Source organism: Castor canadensis, chromosome 7 (assembly GCF_047511655.1).
Source record: "Castor canadensis chromosome 7, mCasCan1.hap1v2, whole genome shotgun sequence".
NCBI lineage: Eukaryota > Metazoa > Chordata > Mammalia > Rodentia > Castoridae > Castor > Castor canadensis.
The window spans coordinates 91,474,117-91,494,986 of NC_133392.1; the positions used below are offsets into that span (position 1 = coordinate 91,474,117).

Sequence of the window (20,870 nt, forward strand, 5' to 3'; positions counted from 1 at the left end):
GTTTACTACATTGTAAGTGCTAACTATAATATTGTAATTATTTTTATTAGACTGTAAGCTTCTTGAACTTGGGACTTACAGTTCAAGCTTTATTTAGCAATTGTATCTTATAAGTTTATTAATGTTCTTTTATATATGAATTATGTTTAGTGATAAGAATGCTAGAAAAAGAAATATACTAAAACTAAAATTGTTAGTTTTGATTCTGGTTTCTTTATGTTGCATTTATTTCCTTCAAGTTCATAGGTTGCATTTATTTCTTTTTGGCAGTACTGGGGGTTGAACTCAGTGTTTCACACTTGCGACACAGGTGCTCTACTGCTTGAGTCACACCTCCAACACTGTCTCTCTTAAACTAACTTTACATTTTTAAAAAATATATATTACTCATTTCTAAAATTTCTTTTTGCCCTTTTTTCTCAAATTCAAGTGCCACTCATATTTTTAAGTGCTAACTATGCATCAGGTTCTGTGCTAGGTACTTGAACATACCTAGATATTATCGTTATTTTTCTTTCATAGATTACAAAAAACAGTGCTCAGAGAATTTAGAACAACTAGTAAGTAGCACCTGCAAGAGTGACAAATAAGACTGAACCTAAACCAGTGAGACAGAACTGTAGGATGAATATGACTGAATCATGTGCAAGTACAGAAGGAGCTGTTTTTCTTCACAAAAGGATGGTGAAGAGAGTAAAGGAAGTCTGCATGGAGGAGATGAAATTTAATTTACAAGATGACCAATCAATCGCTGGACAACTGGAGATGACTAATTTGGAAAAAAATTTTCCCTTTAATTCACTGTTATCATTTAGTTGTACGTCATAGTTTAGGTTTATGATACCATGAATGCAAAAGAGGTAAGTTTTTACCAATTAGAACATAAAATGGTAAGCATGTGTTTTATTTTATTGCATGTTGAGTACATTTAGAGGCTTTTAATATATAAAAATGGCTTCTGTGCAAGAAATCTCATTATCAATGTTTTCAATGAGTATATATGTCCTTTCCCTAAGTCTAGTTACAGTCCTCATAATATAAAACTAATCTTTGAAATGCTTGGTAAATATGCCAATTCTGGGTACAAATGAATCCTCCACTTCTGGAGGCTTGGTGTGGGCTCCGATTTAGGTCTCCAATACATGTCCAGCGATTTTTGGTGCCCTTTTGGGAAATGCACCATTTAGCATGGTCCTGGTAAGAACTGAAATAAGATTGTTGAGCTATCTTTATGGCTTTGATATTGTAGACATGGTAAGGAAGGGAGCAGTTTGAAGGAAGCTCTTGTTTCTTTCGCTGCCAAGTTTCTGTTAGCAAGTGTGTCTTCAATTGTTGAGCCATCCATGCTGCAAAGATGTCTAGGATTTGGAAAAAGAGAGATAGAAGGTTGGTATTTATACTTAAATAAGCTTCTGAAAATATTTTCAGGAATGGAAATCTTCACTTGCTCCTGATATGTGGATGTCAAAGCACAATAATAACAACATAACTGAGATAGTATATGGAAAAACATTTTCTAAATCCTAAAGTGATATGCAAATAAAAGATAATATGATTACTATGATGATGTTGGTGCCTACAAACATCTTCTGTGCCACATATCCAAGGACCAATATGTGTTTTCACCCTTGGAAAGAATAAGGCTAGAGAATTAATCAGGGGCCAGTTCTAAGGATTTTTTTTTTCTTTTGGTGGTACTGGGGTTTGAACTCGGGACCTTATGCTGGTTAATGCAGGTTCCCTTATCATTTGGTCACACACCCAGGTCAGTTTTAAGGATCTTTATAAGTCATGCTAAAACGTTTGGATTTTCCTGAAATCAATGGAGAAATGTTAAAGAAATGTTAATGGAGAATTAATAGAAACTGACTTATGATCACAAATATCAGTGAGAAGCAGTATGCAGAATGAATTGAGAAGGATGGGTTAGAAAGGAAATAGAAAAACATAAGGTTGTCACAATAAGTGTGACAATACACATGGGCATGGACTAAGGTGGTGGCAGAAAGTTTGGAGAGGATAAGATTAATGTAGAAATTATTAAGGACTTGGAACTGATTGATTTGATGGTTTGATAAGAGGAATGAGGAAAGAAGGAATGTAGAATGCCTGTGTGACTGTGTAGAACATGAGAAAAAGAATGGGTTTATGAGGGATGATGATGAGATGAGTTTGGCATGTTGTATTTGGTGGGGCTGTACCACCTCCAAGTAGAAATGACCTATTCTTGTTGAGTATGTCAGTCAGTACACAGGGCTGAGGAGGAGATCCGGACTTGGGAATCACCTAAGGGCCTGCTGGAATTACCCAGCATGGTTTGTAGAATGAGATAAGGAAAGGTAGAGGATCACATGGCAATCCCTTGACCTAAGGAGTAGCCAGAGGAGTAAGGTCTGGAAGAAGACACTTGAATGAAGTTAAAGGAAAACGTAGAGACTAGATACTCCCAAAAATCAGTAACAAGGAGTAATGTTAGAAAGGAAAGGGTTTCAACTGTACCAATATCTATAGAGCTTTTTTCTTTCTGTTAATTTTTGCATCTCTAGTGCCTGACATTGGGCTTGGCAAATACTAGGCATTCAGCAAATTACAACCAATGTATAATATAAGGAAGCAAGTAGGCAAGGCAGACAGCAAGGTCATCTAAGGTGGCCATTGTTGTCTCAGGAGAGATTGGCATCCACAGACAGAAGCAAAGCAATAGGGAAGGAGAATTCAGCAAGTGAAGGCTCTGACGATTTTCAAAAGAAATTTGGTGGTGTGTGTGAGGAGAGGGGACAGAGATATAAGGAATGTAGAAATGAAAGAGGATTTTTAGGCATGCTTGTAAGCTATGAAGAAGGAACCTATAGAGTGGGAGACTTGAAGCAGAGAGGCAGAATAGGTCAAGTGAAAAATCAAGGTGATTTGAGGCTAGAATGCATTCCAGGGAACAGGGGGTATGTAGCTTTTGTTGGGATGGGAACAGATAGGTAAGAATGTTGGAAGGATTGGGGTGAGGAGGATAGTAAAGTGGTTTCTCCCTGGTGATCTTTGTTCTTTCTGTTGGGGAGGGGCCAGGGTCATGTAAGGGATGAGAATAAGGAAGACTCAAAGTAACTGCTTAGGGGATGGGAGAAGAGGGGACAGCTGTGGCCTGCGTGCCCAGCAGAAGCTAGAGATTGAGTTTTTATGGGCCCCTCACTGTATGGCTCTGAGAACCTTCTGTGGCTGAATCAACAATCCTACACTTGAATAGTGGATTAGGGAAATGTTTGCATTGATCCCTGATGTCTCTTTTCTCTTCCTTCCTCTTTCCTCCCTTCTTTTCTGCTTCTCTTCCCCTGAATAATCAGAATTCTTTCTCTAAGTAATCCATAAGGGGTCCAACTGCAGAGTTATATAACATACTATTTGATAATGGTTTTTCATACCATCAAGAAAAGAGTCAGATTTTGCAAAGTGGAGGAAGTTTTGTCCCTGGGCTGACTGAAGTGTGGTGAGGTGCCGACCAGGGATCTTTGGTAAGTTGAACCTGGCACACAGCTGGGGCATGTGGACAAGTTCCTGGTGAAAGGTGGCCGGGATATAACAGCTATAGATGTTTGGGTTGCAGACCAAGAGCTGAAAATCTGAATCAAGAAACAGTAAAGAAAAGTTGAGAATTTGGATACAAATAGAAATACCTATTGATAGTATAGATCTTGTTACAGATTAAAAAGCAAAACAATATAAGCAAACAACAAAACCCAAGCATGGGATTCCCTTTTCACAAGCAATGGTCTCCAAATGGCTTTGGTTGAAGTAACTGACACCTATTGAGACCTTCCTACTTTCCAGAAATTGTTCCACAGGTTTTACATGTTTTTACTCATTTAAGCCTCACAGCAACCTCATTATTAGGTTAAGTTCTCTTATTACCACCACCCTCACTTTATAGATGAATTAACCAAGACTTTATGTAGCATGTCTATGGTTATAAAATTTGTAACTGATGGAATTACTATTCAAACTCAGATAATATGGCCTGGAGACCAGATATATTTTTCCTCCTATATATCCATATATAAAAGCAGAGAATTCCTTGTACTCATTATTCAACTTCAAGAAAAATCAAGTCATCATGGCACATACCTTATCTCCAATATTGAGCTCTCTAACTATTGCATGAACTCAACTAGCTAGATTAGAGCTTGACTGAGTTAAGAAGTGCCATGGTACTTGTCATAAGATGGGAATTTAATGAGAAACGTTTTCTAAATGGTCTGTATCTAGAGGCAAGTCATTCTTCACTGCTACTTATCAATTTCCTAAGTAAAATGATGTTCCTACTTTTCTTCCTTCCACACTATAGTTTGCCAAATATAAGTATTTTGGACTATTTGCACTTGAGCTCTTAAAAGAAGTCCATCTGGCTGAGGTGTAGTGTTGGCAGCATACAGACATTTGGTCTGCAAAATTAAAAAAAAAAGATTGAGTCCATATTTAAAAATAAGTATCTTTCTCTTACACACACACACACATATACACCCTCTAGGTTTCTGGTGCCTCTTGAAAAATAGATCTGTAATCAGTAGGCCTGTATTCCTGTACAGTGACAATTCTGTGGCACTGAGGCCTTTGAAGACACCCAGGGGAAAGTCAAACCCTTGGTGTCACTGTCCCCAGTGTCCATGCATTATCTTTTGGCTTCACCCATCTTTGTCCTTACCTGGCTCTTGAATTCATTTGAAACTACTGGTCCTGATCAAATTCAACAAGGTCATTGGTAGACCAGGATCTGAGGACTAATAAGTGAGCCTGCCCATTGTTTTACCATAGCAGAGGCCAGAATTAGAATCTAGGTATCAGAGGGCCTGTGGATAGATTAACAGATGAAGTGCACTTTTATGAATTCTTTTCCCATGACTTCTTCAACACTGCTATCTCCTTTCACACATTCTGGTGTTACCTATCGCTTCATACTGGTTGTACTTGAAAGTTATGCAGATCCCACTTTGTCCATTTCGTCTCCCTGTAGATGGATAATCATAGCCTTCTTCGGGAACTGAAGGAAACCCGGGAATGGAATGAATCAGCCAGAACCCCTGGATTCTGTTCCACAGCAGCAAACCTACCAAAGATACATTTGATACAGATAAATTAGAAAAACAAAACTCCTTTTACAATAAGGCCCAGGCGGCTTAGGCTGTTTGTGCTTTAGGCTAATGTTTTATTAGGCTAATAACCACAAGGATCATGATCAATTTTTAAGTATTTCAAAAACAATTCGGACACATATTACAATGCCCCATTACTAATAATAAGCCACCACAAAAGGGATGCCAGGAAAGTCACCCTATGAAGAGTTAAGAGGAATTGCATGTTGAAACTACAAGGAAAATTTGTTTTGGCAGGATGCAAATTTGCTAAATTGGAATTTGACCTTGTTAAACTAGAGTCACCAGGCAAGCTTCAGATAGTGTCTTTACTGTTAAGCAACTGAGATATTTTCAAAAGCCTGCTAAAAAAGCAGAGTTAAAAGAAAAAAATATCAAATGAAGAAATATACTGACTGTGTTTTGTTTTAAAAACTGTAGACTTGTTTATTGGAGAAGAGTCAACCAGTTTTACAGATCTGATAGAAGAGGCAAAGAGAGAAAAAGGAGGCATGTTAGTGTTTCTTTGCTATTCATGTTTTGTAAAATTTCTGTTGCTTTCTAAAATGAAAGCCAGAAAGGAAAAAAAAAATTAGAAAAGTTTTTATCATCTTACACCATGGCAAAAAAGAACCATGTCCAATAAGCATCTCTGACTATTTCTGTGTTTATAAATATATCAGGATAAGTTTGATATGGTACCTAGCCTTTGTAGTGTGTATATAAATATGCAAACCTGAAATTCATTCTTGTTTGCCTTGTTATTAGAATGGAAGCCAAATGCCTGAAACTTATGTCTTTTTCAAAGAGCATGCTTTAAGAAAGCATACCGTTTGGTGGAGATAGAAACAATACCTATGTCTAAGTGGAAACTATTGAAAGTTCCATTGCCTAACAGAGCTGAATGACCTTCAAGTTCACTCTTCTGTCCAGATGAATACATTGTTTTGCTGTAATCCAAGTCTCCTGGGATGAATGTCACAGATATTAGGGTATCTGTTGGCAAAGAGAACACCCAACTTCACATTGAACCCTGTTTTCTTTTTCCCAAACCCTTGCAACAACTAATTGTGTGGAGTAGGAGTGGTAGTCAAAGGTTACTGGAGGAGAGATTGTAGAATACGGCATGTTATGAAAATCATTAGGCTACCTGTAAATAGGGCCATCAAGGGAAACTTGACTAAACCAAATCTCTCAGTGTGCATGACTTTTGACAGTCATTACAGATTATATTAATTACAAATTGCAAATTAGCAGTCAATGGGCCAAATGCAACTTGAAGATACATTTTAATAGGTTATATAGATATAATTAAATGATATAAATATAATTTAATAGGTTTGTGATTTTAAAACTTTGAATTCATTATTGACCTTCAAAATCTGGAGTGTTTTTCCACAAATACTAATTTTCGATATCTCCTGAGAAATTGTATCCATATAAGGCAAAGTGAGAATTAACTATCCCCTTCAGACATTGTATTTTTTCTCCAATTACCTGCTAGGTGAGTTCACTTTACTTGCTGACATTATCTGCTGTCCCCTGAAGGCATTTGAGTTTGGAATATTTGAGAGTACTTATTCTGAAGACTACTTATTACCTAGGAAGTTGTTCCTGATAATATTATAAGTTGAAAAAAAGCTGAAAAATAGTACTTATAATAGTTTTATAAAAATGTTTTGCATATTTTAGAAAAAGTACAAAGGTTTAAGTGTGTTTGAATTTTTCTTTAATGCATAATTTATAAATAGAAAATGACCAAGATTACCATAATGAAATTACTGTATATAATAACAATATATAACAAAATTACTGTTATATGAAAAATGATTTAAAAATACTTTTTAAAAATGTTTATTTCAAATGGAACTGCACATCATGAAGAGTAAATTTTTTCAATGTAAGCTTATGAATCAATCAACGTAACTAAAATGTGTGTATACATACATTACATACACACATACACCTATTTATAGTGTAACGTAGATTTGTTGGTGTCTCTGTGGATATACACAGAGATTGTACCTATGAGTATATTCATGTACAGATAGGTACTAACTGGTATTTGAAAAGTCAGTGCTTGAGTTTTTGCTCTAAAACACATATTTTTAAAATATATTAAGAAAAAAAGTGCCAGTGGCTCACGCCTATAATCCTAGCTACTCAGGAGGCAGAGATCAGGAGGATCTCAGTTCAAAGCCAGCCTGGGCAAATAGTTCGCAAGACCCTATCTCAAAAAAACCTTCACAGAAAAGGGCAGGTGGAGTGGCTCAAGGTGTAGGCCCTATGTCCAAACCGCAGTACTTAAAAAAAAGAAAAAAAAAAAGGATTTGTAGTAAATAACTTTTCTTCTGTCAAAAAAATTTTTTAAAGTAATTACATACTACAGGAAAAATTACAATTCTGCAAAAGCCATGACCCAATTATGAAGCAAGTAACACATGGTATAATTTGAAAGAAGAGAGTTTATGCTTGGAACCTTTTGTTTAAACCTGCATAGACTTAAAGATGTAAGACTGGATAAGTGGAAGGAGAAACAGCTCCTGGCTTTCCTCTGTGTACCCTTATATAGTCTAGCACTCCTCCTAATCATTGGTTTGCAGGTTTTAGAATCAATATATAAAAGGAAAACATAGTTCAAGTATGGATCCCCCAAATAATAAACCTCTAAGAACACTGATCAGATGAACTACAGGTCTAACAATAGCAGTCAGGATGTAAGGCTGTAATGAGCTGGATGGGAAGTATGCAGTGGCCATTTCCTCAACAGTAGGGAGCCAGGAGACTCCCTACCACTAAAATGATGGCTTAAGAAACAAACTACTACTTAAAGTTATGAAGGAAACCAAGAGAAGAACCAGGCTGGTGGAGTGGCATGAGGTCCTGGGTTCAAACCCCAGCAGCTCTGGAAAAGAAAAAAGACCCAGAATATAACTAACCAAATTGGTGAGGAGGAAAGGCATGAGATAAACTGCTTATCACTCACAGTGGACAACCCACAGGCGTTGCTTAAATGATGAGTCCAGAGCAGGAACAACAGACGCACTGTCCCCTCTGAGAAGGGGACTGGTGAGGACCCTGGGGAGGAACGCTTTTACTTTTCATTTTCTATCCATTTGAATTGTTTAAAATTTTTACTCAAGTACATTCAAGATCATGCTCTAAAGGTAAATTTGTCTTTAATCTTCAAAAGCATCAGAACTGGCAGCTCAGGAAGGAATAATGGTTGTCTGTGTAGTAACACCCCAGGAAGTTCCAAAAAGCAGGTATAAAAAGTCAAAAAAAAAAAAAAAAGCCCAGGTGCAGTGGCTCATGCCTGCAATCCTAGCCACTCAGGAGGCAGAGATCAGGAAGATTTTGACCAGCCCCAGGCAAATAGTTTGAGACTCGATTTTGAAAAAATCCATCTCCAAAAAGGGCTGGTCAAGTGGCTTAAACAGTAAGAGCACTTGACTAGCAAGTGTAAGGGCCTAAGTTCAAACCCCAGTGCCACTAAAAAAAAAAAAAAAGAAAGAAAGAAAATGGGATTTGTGAGAAGGATATTTCCAAGTCAAGTTATATAACTGTTTTACAACCTGTTACATAGTAATCATACAAACCATACATTTCAATAAGTCAAAATAAGCCATTAAGAATGTTCAAGATGAAAGGTTTAAGAAAATGATGATTTCCCAATGTGAGTCAATGCCCTGTATAGCTATCCTTATCTCAACCAGCAAAACCCCTTGTTCCTTCCTATTATTGCTTATACTCTCTCTACAACAAAATTAGAGATAAGGGCAAAATAGTTTCTGCTGGGTATTGAGGGGGGGAGCGGGAGGGGGTGGAGTGGGTGGTAAGGGAGGGGGTGGGGGCAGGGGGGAGAAATAAACCAAGCCTTGTATGCACATATGAATAATAAAAGAAAAATGAAAAAAAAAAAAAGAAATCGATGTCATCAGCAGAAAAGCCAAGTTAAAAAAAAAAAAAAAGAAAATGATGATTTCCAATAAGAAAGAGAAACTAAGAGCCATCGTCATACCTTTGGTGTGTCCATACTTTCTGCTGTAATTCACAGATTTAGGGACTCCATCATTGTATATTAGATAAGCTGTGTCGTTACCCTGTAGAAATATATTAGGATTATAATAGTGAAAATCTTCTACTCACAAAGGCTTACAATATTTCTACCATCTACCCAGACTGCAGTACAGAATTTTCATTAATAAACATGAGAAGTCATCCAGTCTCCTAATAGGCAGCTTCTGCATCAATATGAATTCTGTGACATGCAAGAATGGAGTGGGGGGAGTCCAATCCCAACCATGCGTGGTTTTGACTCACATGACAGGAGCCCCATGCACTGTGATCTTGTGTGAGAGCAGTATTTCTACTTTTCTTGGTTGTTTTGGAAACAGGTTTCTGATTAAGCAACCAGTGTATGATAAAAGAGTTCTGAATTATTTGTTCAGGAAATGAAGAAGGAACAACCAGCCAAGGATTACACCTGTTTTTTGTTGTTGTTGTTGTTTTTTCCACTGGTATAGGCACGGTGCAGATCAGGTTGTCAGAATTTGATTTCCTCTGCCTACTTTGTGCTTCCCTGCCTGGTCATAGCTTTGTATTTAATCAGGACTCCTCATTATCTGCTTCCTTTCCTCTCTGATATGGGAGAGATTTTTTCTTCTTCAATCCATTTCTCAGTGCCACTTCACCTTCCTAACATGATATTTTCTTGCTTAGAAAATGTGGTAAAATTTAATATGTGATATTGGATTTCCTCTGATAAGGCAAAATATGAATCAATTCTCCAAACAGCCAAATTCCTAAGTCATAAAAAGCTATTATTTTGAGCATCTCTTTGTCATGTTTTGGAAACTTATTTATATTTGTTCTGGTTTGTTTCATTCCACTTCCGCCATGCTGCAGTGACTTTTATTGAAGCAAATAATGTTGATATTAAAAAAAACTCAGTGATATTATAAAAGCAGGAAAGGCCTTTTAAAAAGCCCTCTATTTTCTCCGAGGAAAAGCCAATAATTGGTCTCTTGCAGTTACTTCATTATTTGATGTAATCTAAAACATCACAGTCTTTAACATTGTTGGCTACTATGCTTTAACATATTCAGAAAAGTAAGCTATTATCTTACCTTCATTTTCCATAATCAACCATTGCTACAGAATGGAATTTGTATCATCCTTCTGTGGAGAACTCTGAAAGTTATTCCAGGAGCAGACCTTGAATGTGATAAAGAGGCCATTTGTGTGCCTTGGGGGTACAATGTGAAAGGACTCTGGGAAGATCCTGTGAAGAACTTTATTCTTACAATAGATAAGGTTTATTATCCTAACAAGGAGTTTAACAGCCAACTAAGGTTAAATGGATTGTAGCCTAGGTGCAAAGGGAGGCTACTGATGAATGGGAAAGACCATATACAGGTCAGGCATGGTGTCATATCCTTGTCTGTAATCCAACTACTCAGGAGGTTGAAGCAGGAGGATTGAAAGTCTGAGGCCAGCCTGGGCAAATTAGTGAGTCTCTGTCCTTCCCCTCTCCCCGCCCAAAAAAAAACACAAAAAAAGGGAGGAAGACATAAGTGTGTGTCTCTGGACTGCTTTATTCCTTAAATCTATGTGTTCAGTGTTGTTTTAACTATTGCTTGTTGAACAAGAGGGGATTGGTCTCTGACCCTAGTCTAGCAAGTAATATAATCAAGAAAGTATAGGCAACCAGCAGTGTTCTTATGGTGAATGGAGGGAAGTAATTCCAAATATAACCTAGCTATTGGCCTCAGTCACCTTGTTGTTAAATGTCAAGTTAAAGTGAATGAGTCTGAGCTTGCATTCCACTCTCTGTTAGAAGTTCAATTTCACAGAACCTATGGGACACAGCAAAGGCAGTCCTGAGAGCAAAGTTCATAGCCATGAGCGCATATATTAAAAAGACTGAAAGATCCCAAATCAATGACCTAATGATACATCTCAAACTCCTAGAAAAACAAGAACAAGCAAATCCCAAAAAAAAGGAGAGAAATAATAAAAATAAGAGCTGAAATCAACGAAATAGAAACCAAAAAAAAACCATACAAAGAATTAATGAAACAAAAAGTTGGTTCTTTGAAAAAATAAACAAGATCGATAGACCCCTGCCAAACCTTACTAAAATGAGGAGAGAAAAATACCAAATTAGTAGAATCAGGAATGCAAAAGGGGAGATAACAACAAACACGATGGAAGTCAGGAAATCATCAGAGACTACTTTGAGAACCTATATTCAAATAAATTTGAAAATATTGAAGAAATGGACAGATTTCTAAATACATATGATCATCCAAAACTGAACCAAGAGGAAATTAAACACCTGAATAGATCTATAACACAAAATGAAACTGCTCCCAAAAAAGAAAATTCCAGGACCTGATGGATTCTCTGCTGAATTCTATCAGACCTTTAAAGAACTAACACCAACCCTCCTTAAACTGTTCCATGAAATAGAAAGGGAAGGAAAACTGCCAAACACATTTTATGAGCCAGTATTACACTTATCCCAAAACCAGGCAAAGACACCTCCAAAAAGGAGAACTATAGGCCAATCTCCTTAATGAACATTGATGCAAAAATCCTCAACAAAATAATAGCAAACCAAATTCAACAACACATAAAAAGATTATTCACCACGACCAAGTAGGCTTCATCCCAGGGATGCAGGGGTGGTTCAACATACAAAAATCAATAAATGTAATAAACCACATTAACAGAAGCAAAGACAAAAACCACTTGATCATCTCAATAGATGCAGAAAAAGCCTTTGATAAGATTGAATGCCATTTCATGATAAAAGTTCTAAGGAAACCTAGGAATAGAAGGAAAGTACCTCAACATTATAAAAGCTATATATGACAAACCTACAGCCAGCATTATACTTAACGGAGAAAAAGGGAAACTATTCCCTCTAAAATCAGGAACCAGACAAGGATGCCCACTATCTCCACTCCTATTCAACATAGTACTGGAATTCCTAGCCAGAGCAATTAGTCAAGAAGAAGGAATAAAAAGAATACAAATAGGTAATGAAACTGTCAAAATATCATTATTTGCAGACGACATGATCCTATACCTTAAAGACCCAAAAAACTCTACTCAGAAGCTTCTAGACATCATCAATAGCTACAGCAAGGTAGCAGGATATAAAATCAACATAGAAAAATCATTAGCATTTCTATACACTAACAATGAGCAGACTGAAAAAGAATGTATGGAAACAATAGCCTCAAAAAAAATCAAATACCTAGGTGTAAACCTAACAAAGGATGTGAACGACCTCTACAAGGAAAACTATAAACTTCTGAAGAAAGAGATTGAGGAAGACTATAGAAAGTGGAGAGATCTCCCATGCTCATGGGTTGGTAGAATCAACATAGTAAAAATGTCTATACTCCCAAAAGTAATCTACATGTTTAATGCAATTCCCATCAAAATTCCAATGACATTCATCAAAGAGATTGAAAAATCTACCGTTAAACTTATATGGAAACACAAGAGGCCACGAATAGCCAAGGCAATACTCAGTCAAAAGAACAATGCTGGAGGTATCACAATACCTGACTTCAAACTATATTACAAAGCAATAACAATAAAAACAGCATGGTACTGGCATAAAAACAGACACGAAGACCAGTGGAACAGAAGAGAGGACCCAGATATGAAGCCACACAACTATAACCAACTTGTCTTTGACAAAGGAGCTAAAAATATACGATGGAGAAATAGCAGCCTCTTCAACAAAAACTGCTGGAAAAACTGGTTAGCAGTCTGCAAAAATCTGAAACTAGATCCATGTATATCACCCTATACCAAGATTAACTCAAAATGGATCAAGGATCTTAATATCAGACCACAAACTCTAAAGTTGATACAGGAAAGAGTAGGAAATACTCTGGAGTTAGTAGGTATAGGTAAGAACTTTCTCAACGAAACCCCAGCAGCACAGCAACTAAGAGATAGCATAGATAAATGGGACCTCATAAAGCTAAAAAGCTTCTGTTCATCAAAAGAAATGGTCTCTAAACTGAAGAGAACACCCACAGAGTGGGAGAAAATATTTGCCAGCTACACATCAGACAAAGGACTGATAACCAGAATATATAGGGAACTTAAAAAACTAAATTCTCCCAAAACTAATGAACCAATAAAGAAATGGGCAAGTGAACTAAACAGAACTTTCTCAAAAGAAGAAATTCAAATGGCCAGAAAACACATGAAAAAATGCTCACCATCTCTAGCCATAAAAGAAATGCAAATTAAAACCACACTAAGATTCCACCTCACCCCTGTTAGAATAGCCATCATTTGCAACACCACCAACAACAGGTGTTGGCGAGGATGCAGGGGAAAAAGGAACCCTCTTATACTGCTGGTAGGAATGTAAACTAGTACAACCACTCTGGAAAAAAATTTGGAGGCTACTTAAAAAGCTAAACATTGATCTACATTTGATCCAGCAATACCACTCTTGGGGATATACCCAAAAGACTGTGACACAGGTTACTCCAGAGGCACCTGCACACCCATGTTTATTGCAGCACTATTCATAATAGCCAAGTTATGGAAACAGCCAAGATGCCCCACTACTGTTGAATGGATCAAGAAAATGTGATATCTAAACACAATGGAATTTTATGCAGCCATGAAGAAGAACGAAATGTTATCATTTGCTGGTAAATGTGTGGAATTGGAGAACATCATTGAGAGTGAGGTTAGCCTGGCCCAAAAGACCAAAAATCATATGTTCTCCCTCATATGTGGACATTAGATCAAGGGCAAACACAACAAGGGGATTGGACATTGAGCACATGATAAAAGCAAGAGCACACAAGGGAGGGGTGAGGATAGGCAAGACACCTAAAAAATTTGCTAGCATTTGTTGCCCTTACTGCAGAGAAACTACAGCAGATACCTTAAAAGCAACTGAGGCCAATAGGAAAAGGGGACCAGGAACTAGAGAAAAGGTTAGATCAAAAAGAATTAACCTAGAAGGTAACACACACACACAGGAAATCAATGTGAGTCAACTGCCTGTATAGCTATCCTTATCTCAACCAGCAAAAACCCTTGTTTCTTCCTATTATTGCTTATGTTCTCTCTTCAACAAAATTAGAGATAAGGGCAAAACATTTTCTGCCGGGTATTGAGGGGGTGGGGGGGGAAGGGAGGGGGAGGAGTGGGTGGTAAGGGAGGGGGTGGGGGCAGGGGGGAGAAATGACCCAAGTGTTGTATGCACATATGAATAATAAAATAATAATAAAAAAAAGAAGTTCAAGTTCAGGTTAGGCGATGGGGAACTTATCTTCTCATAGTCACTGGTGGCTTAGTTCCAGCTTCAAGGAACACACAATCTCACCTGGGTATCACCCACTGCTATTGATTTCTTCTTTTGGCTCCATGCCAATCAGACATGGCAACCAGCCCTTTTCCTGTCATTTTCTCCCCAGAACCAATCACTCAAGGCATTGTATGTGTGCAGGTTTTACTTAAGGTATGAAACATTGGTTTTATATCACCACAGTGGCCTACCCCAATCTCCCTCTATAAGGCTTGGGGCATAGCTCAGTGATAGAGTGCTTGCTTAGCCAACATAAGGCCCTCGGATCAATCCCCAGCACCATAAAGAAAAAAAAAAATCTCCCATGTTTCTTACATCTTTTAATTCTTTGCTTCCTTCCCCCTTTTGTTTGTTTTGTTTTTGAAAGCAGTTTAGTTCTTTCTCCCTCTTGGGTTCTGGGGTTGCCTTTGAATATTCCAAGGTCATTATTGGGTTCTGACAAAGAACCATCTACTCCAACTAAGGTGAACAGCAGAGGCTTGACAGTGTTACATTTCTCTCTTCCCTGGTCCAGCAGTCTCAGAACATTGTAGTCGTTTTCTCACTAATTGATTATGGTCGCAGTCTTCATTCCCAGCCTTGGAAAGCAGAAGCAGCTGCAGGCAGTTTTTCATTTTACATAATAGCCTTTTTATTCAAAACAGCGTTGTTGTTGAGATTAAATAATTTTTAAAAAGCACCTAGCATAGTACTTGACACATCACATGTGCTCAAACAGCCGACAAAGTTGTTTTAATTTCACGCTGAAGGCTTTTTTTAATGGTAGGTAAATAAAAGGAGCATTACCACACACAGTTACAATTCCCTGTATATTTCAGTAAATATCCAGATACATATGTGCAGTAGTGCTAGAGGTTAAAGCAGTCTTGTAGTGAGCATTAAATTTCTTGGTATATATGAAAGCCCAGCACAGAACTCTATGTATTACAGAAACATAGTCATTTTATACATTTACTTCTTTATAAGTTATTGTTAGGAAATGCATACATTAGTGTAACTGTGTGTTAATTATTGCTTGATTTTACTTGTTGCCTGGTTGGAAAGCAGTCACTACAACAAATGGAACCTGGGATATTGGGAGGCTGCCAGCAAGTCTGTTTCCTTATGTCTTTTGCTGGTCAGTTCATTGCCTGATAAAATCTTCAGGCAATTTAGTTCTAGGACCTTGAAACTAGAGCTAAGCCTGTCAGCCTATGGTTTTGGAAACAATTAATTAAAAGGAAGACTCAGTGGAGCCCTTTACTTGATCACCACCACTCATCAATACCATGATATAAACAATGCATAACTTAGGAAATGTTGATCGTAGATCTATATTGCCTTGTAACCAGAGATGACTCTTCTCCCTTTTTCTATGAGATGGATAAGTTAGCAAGTGCCAAATAAATTGGCAGAGGTTTTGGTAGCCAGAAGACTTCAGTAAGTAATTTGTTCACACCTTGCCCAGTGATACCGTTGCAATTGGTGCTAAGTGAACCAATAATTTGGCATCACTGTAGATTCTGATGACATCTATCCTAAGGCCTTGGTTAGTTGCTTGGGCTAGTTCTGAGCTAGTTTACTTCAAGTTACTGGGATTGGGGGTTTGGTGGGTGAGTAGGAAAAATTTTCCAAAGCTGCTTTAGGAAGCTTTAGATTGTGTTTAATGCATTTTCTGTGATTCAAACAGATGATTAACTATAACATACCTTGGAGGCATAAGCTTCATAAAGCTGTTGTAAGGTCCTTCCCAGAACACTCCTGCTGGTATTCATTAGTTGCTCACTCCTCCTCCAGCTTCTAATTGTGGAGTCTAGGTAGAGGTACTCTAGCCCAGTTTCTCTACCTTCCTTGTCTTGTCTTTTAGGTAACTTATAAAAGGTAAACCTAACAAAGGAAATAGTTATGAATTACTGTCCTTTAGTGACTGATTTCCTGGTGGCAGTCTCTGTGATAAACACTCAAGTATATCTTCTTACGTTTCATAGAAGGCCTCTAAGGAAAGGGATTAGCCCAAGGTCTTTTCTCCACCCTTTTCTTTGCTCCTGAAATGGAAATGTGAGTCTGAGTGGATATGTTCTAAGACAGATGGCTTGGTGGCTGGGGTTTCTGAAGTGGAAGTCTGTGTATATTGAGAGTGACCCTCTTTGCTATTTCCATAGCTCTAATGACTGCGGTGGGGGGAAGGCCAAGTCCCAGATCTACACTGAAAAAGTCCTGAATTCTCTTCTTCTATAGGTGCTTGGCATCTCAGTTCTTTGCAACTGGCCAGCTTGGTATGATATTAAGGTTTGGGCTTTAGGAGATGGGGAGACTCCCTTGAGCCTCTGACCTAAGCCACATTCTTTAACTCAGTTCACCAGAGTGTTCTGTATTGAGGATTTGGGCTCAAGACCATCTAATTAAATAGGAATCTTCTGTTGTATCCTGTTCATATATCTCCTTTACATATCTCACATAGCATTCAGGAAATTTTGGATCTCTGAACCTAGGGTTTCAATGTGCTCTATTCACATTTCTATCCCAATCATTATTTGTTGTGGGAACTGTACTGTGCACTGTAGCCTCTCTAGCCTAGTGGTTGCCAGTAGGACCCCCAAATTGTGGTAATCTAAAATGTCTCTAAACCTTGTCAAAAGTTCCCTGAGGACAAAATTACCCTCCGCTGAGAATCAATGATATAGCCAGATACCATGATTATAGTATGATCTCCATAGTTAACCCCTAAACTCACAGTGAACTAAACATTCTAATAACATGCTATTGCTATACAATGAACAGTCTGACCCTGAGAGTTCCATACTCATTGATTCTCTTCAGTCTATGTTTCTTTTCCTGCCTTTCTTATTCTTTCTCACTCCCAGGGCCAGATCTTCATATGTGATAGGACATGTGCAACTAATCTTTCATGCTGACATGATGACCTTTGCCTTATAATTTTCTTGGCAAATTGTAGCAGCTAAGCAACAAGTTGCCTTTATTCTCTTACAGAAATTGCTAGGTAATATGTTCATTTAGTTATAGCAAAAATAAACTTTATCCTGGGTGTGGTGGTGCACACCAATAATCCATGAACTCAGGAGACACAGGCATGAGAGTTGTGAGTACTAGGCTAGTTCAGGCTATAGGGTGAGACCTTGTCTTAATAAATGAATAAGTGAATAAAAGTAAACAAATAAATTTTACATGTAAATCACAGTTTGGTGAAGAATTTATGGATTGTCAGTGTACCATGGCTCGCTAGTTGAGAAATAGTATTTTTAAACATTTTTCATGGGTGACTATTTCTAATTATAAGCTATCTGTTTTCTAGCCCAGAGTTCTATGTTGAGGTCTAAACCTAAACAAAAGTATGTCACAGAAATCTTTAAATCCACATTTTTAAAACCAGCTTTACAACATTTTGCTCCAATGTTGTGTATGAAGTTCACACAAAACTTGATGCTGGCCATAGTGGCAAACCTAAAAACCCTAACTAAAGAGTAGCAAAGAGTGCTGCGATTTATCTCTTTAACACTGTACAAGAGGCCAGTAAACTTCCAGCCACTCCAACAGCTGCCTGTGCTGGCTAACAAGCCAAGGTAATCAAACAATGCCATGCCTGATCGAATCCTCCTTCCTGTACTCACAGGGAGAAGGATAAGCTTCAGTTTCAGAAAAAAAAAAAAAGTCATCTGCCTTCTCTCCTTTGTCAGTCTCGTAAAGGATGCTGAAAGGGGAGTTAGGAAAAGCCATATGTAATTAAAGGAAATTGCCAACTGACCGAAATTGTCAGCTCAGTTCCCCTTCTGCAGCAACAGGGTTGGCCCTGTTGAGAGCAGTGACTGAGGTCCCAGATGGCTGCTCTGCTCTTTCTCAGGGACAACTCACTAACTCAGAAGCCAATCCCTGTCTGAGTTGAGCCCACTGGCACACTTTAAGTCCCTTTGTTTTTTTAAAGGGAGGAGGTGAGGTGAAAGTCCTCCTTAAGGACATCACAGCCAGCTGCTCTGCCTCCTGCACTCTGGCTTTCTATTTGCATACACCAATCCTGACATTTCATTTACCTACCAATCCACAGCATCACCTTCTTCATTTCTGCACGATAGTGTTGGTGCCTCTAGGACCCCAAAGAGGCCAAGAAAGAGTAAAGCAAGGGTTGTTCTTGGAAGTCTTGCTGTCATTTTCTGTTACCTTTATTCTATGCTGCAGCAGGGTATTTCCCCAGAGATTGTCTGAGTTTCCAATCTCTCTCAGGCTGTGCTGGCTCCAACATTGGATTCTATTTACCTCTGCTGTTCGCTGTTCAGGCATTTTCAGAATGGGATGAATCCCATGTAATCGTGTGATTGTGTCACAACATCCCAGCGTGACTCGGAATGCCTTTGTGCTCAATTGTTGACTGGTTTGCAAAGTCATCAAAATGTTCTGGACAGAAAAAGAGGAATATCTATATATCTATATATATCTTTGCAGTGAGTATGATGTTCAGGGGAAGAGGAACTCCATTGAAAAGTAGATGTTGGATTAAATATATTACATGTTTTCTTCCCCTTCTGATTGACTCTCTATGAGTGAGAACCAATGCATGTGGTTCATACATTAAGTAGAAATGACAAAACCTTATGCTACAGTAATAATTAGGATCTGTCACCTATAACAATCCCTATCTTAAGGAAATAATTGTTAAATAGTACTGTAGAAGGCTGCTTCAAAATAAGAGCAAATTCAATTGCAATTTACAAAAAATGTTGACATATCTTCTCCACCTCCCTGGTTTTGTCCACTCAATGTGGTGCTTTGCTTTACAGAGGCCTTGGTTACTGTGACAAGGCTACTGTGCAATCAGGTAAACATATTGACCTCCCACTCTTCAGCTGAAGCAAGAAACCTGACAAACATTTGTGTGTCCACATTCTTCTTTCTCATTCTTGACACTGAATCTGAAATTGAAGGCCAAGGGAAAATGGCCTATTACCATAACGATTATAAAAAGATGAGACGGATCTCTTTTGGGAAGAGGGAAGGAGTAATAGACATCTGAGAAGAATTTCTTTAAATGTATGGTCTCCTGAATCAATTATTAGCTGTCATAATAAATAGCAGTTAACCTCATGCCTGGAAATGAGGATGACTGTAGTCTGTCCTTCTGATCATAGATTCAGATCAGAGTTGTTTAGGAGATCCAGATCAAACCAGACTCTTGCAAATCAGATCACTTTTATTTCCTGGCTGGTGTTAATCAGGATTCTCAGAATTTGTGAGAATGGGAGGGCTTGTGTAGGTCTATTTCTCCTAAGATAAATTGTAAGGAACACTCTGGGTCACTCTGGGACACCACATTACCAATGAGGTGTCTGAAAAAAACGACAGAATTCTGGGCCTTGTCTCAAACCTGCTAAGTGAGAATACTCCCAGTTAGGTTCAGGCATCCATAGTTTTAATAAGCTTATTGGTGATGCTGGTATACCTGAAAACTTTGAACTCACTGCTCCAAGGCCCAGGCTATGCGGCATCTTCTCCAGGGAACAGAATGAAGACAGTTTTTGGAATAGGATGTAAAATAAGTCATGTTTTCTTCTCCTCAGAACATGCTTAGAATAATGCCTGGTAGTGCTAAAGGGTTCTTAAATGTTAGCTAAAATCATTCTCATTTTCCTGTAAGGTGGACTGAGGGAACATATATATTAAGATGGTATTTGCTAAATTCAATTTTATTCCGTGGTCTGGAAAGACATTGTTCGGTTGGCTTCTTTCAGATATCACTTTCAATAAACTTTCTTATTTCCTGGTGTTGCTGAGCTGAACTTGCTGGTTGTCATTCAACAACCTTCTGCATACAATCACTAGTTTTGAACTAGTGTACCACACACCAAGGGTTTCCAGGGATTCCAGTATGATCCTAAAGCCATATTGTTACTAAAAAGATCAAAGTCATGTTTGGTGCATTAAGAAAACACAGACTTGACATAATGTTTTTCACAATATTTCCTGCTTTTGAAGCTTAAGTAGTGGAATGATATGAAAATATCACTAGTAAATTACCTCTAACAATAATAGAAAATGCCTTCATTGTAACTTGGTCAAGTAAAGCAAACAGGGAAGAATTCTTTACTTGGAAATGAATTTTTGATTTTACGAAAGTTTGAAGGTTTTCATTCATTCATCCAGTAATTCTGGAAAATCCCAGTCTTGAATTAGAACAATGCTTGGTAGTAACTGATTTTTTAAATGTTAACTATGACCACTCTTACTTTCCTGTAAGATATCTGTATTAGGATGGTATTTGATAAATCCAATTTTATTTTAAGGCCCAGAAAGACATCGTTAGGTTGATGTCATTGAACAGTATCACTGCATTCTCTTTATTACATCTTTCTATACATTTTCTGTCTCTCTCATGCATTCTAGCTCCATGTGTACCTGCATTGGTA

General features: G+C 37.9%; 2 protein-coding genes across 5 annotated transcripts in view; one reads left to right on the plus strand and one right to left on the minus strand.

Moving 5' to 3' along the window:
- LOC109688705 (uricase) overlaps positions 1-20,870 on the plus strand; it is an 84,196-nt gene that overhangs the window by 27,944 nt on the left and 35,382 nt on the right. The gene's annotated exons all lie outside the window — the stretch shown is intronic.
- Dnase2b (deoxyribonuclease 2 beta) lies at positions 350-18,794 on the minus strand. Of its 3 annotated transcripts, none has more exons than XM_074079588.1 (6): positions 18,631-18,794; positions 16,167-16,344; positions 9,139-9,220; positions 4,931-5,092; positions 3,414-3,611; positions 350-1,358 (listed from the first exon to the last, which is right to left on the minus strand). In XM_074079588.1, the coding sequence occupies exons 2-6, from the start codon at positions 16,230-16,232 to the stop codon at positions 1,018-1,020; spliced, it is 849 nt and encodes a 282-aa protein (XP_073935689.1). In that variant the 5' UTR covers positions 16,233-16,344; positions 18,631-18,794; the 3' UTR covers positions 350-1,017. The 3 variants fall into 3 exon arrangements, with proteins under 3 accessions (XP_073935689.1, XP_073935688.1, XP_020022802.1); XM_020167213.2 differs by having other exon boundaries at positions 357-1,358; positions 18,508-18,794; XM_074079587.1 differs by lacking the exon at positions 3,414-3,611 and having other exon boundaries at positions 354-1,358; positions 18,508-18,794.

Bases quoted from the DNA above. Each gene is read 5' to 3' on its own strand.
- Dnase2b (XM_020167213.2), bottom strand. From the start codon at position 18,620: ATGACAGCAAGACTTCCAAGAACAACCCTTGCTTTACTCTTTCTTGGC. The intron at 16,345-18,507 runs GTAGGTAAATGA...TTCCTTTGTTAG, and splicing joins GAAGGTGATGCTGTGGATTG to GTTTACCTTTTATAAGTTAC. The intron at 9,221-16,166 runs GTATGTTATAGT...ATATTTCTACAG, and splicing joins ATGAAGCTTATGCCTCCAAG to GGTAACGACACAGCTTATCT.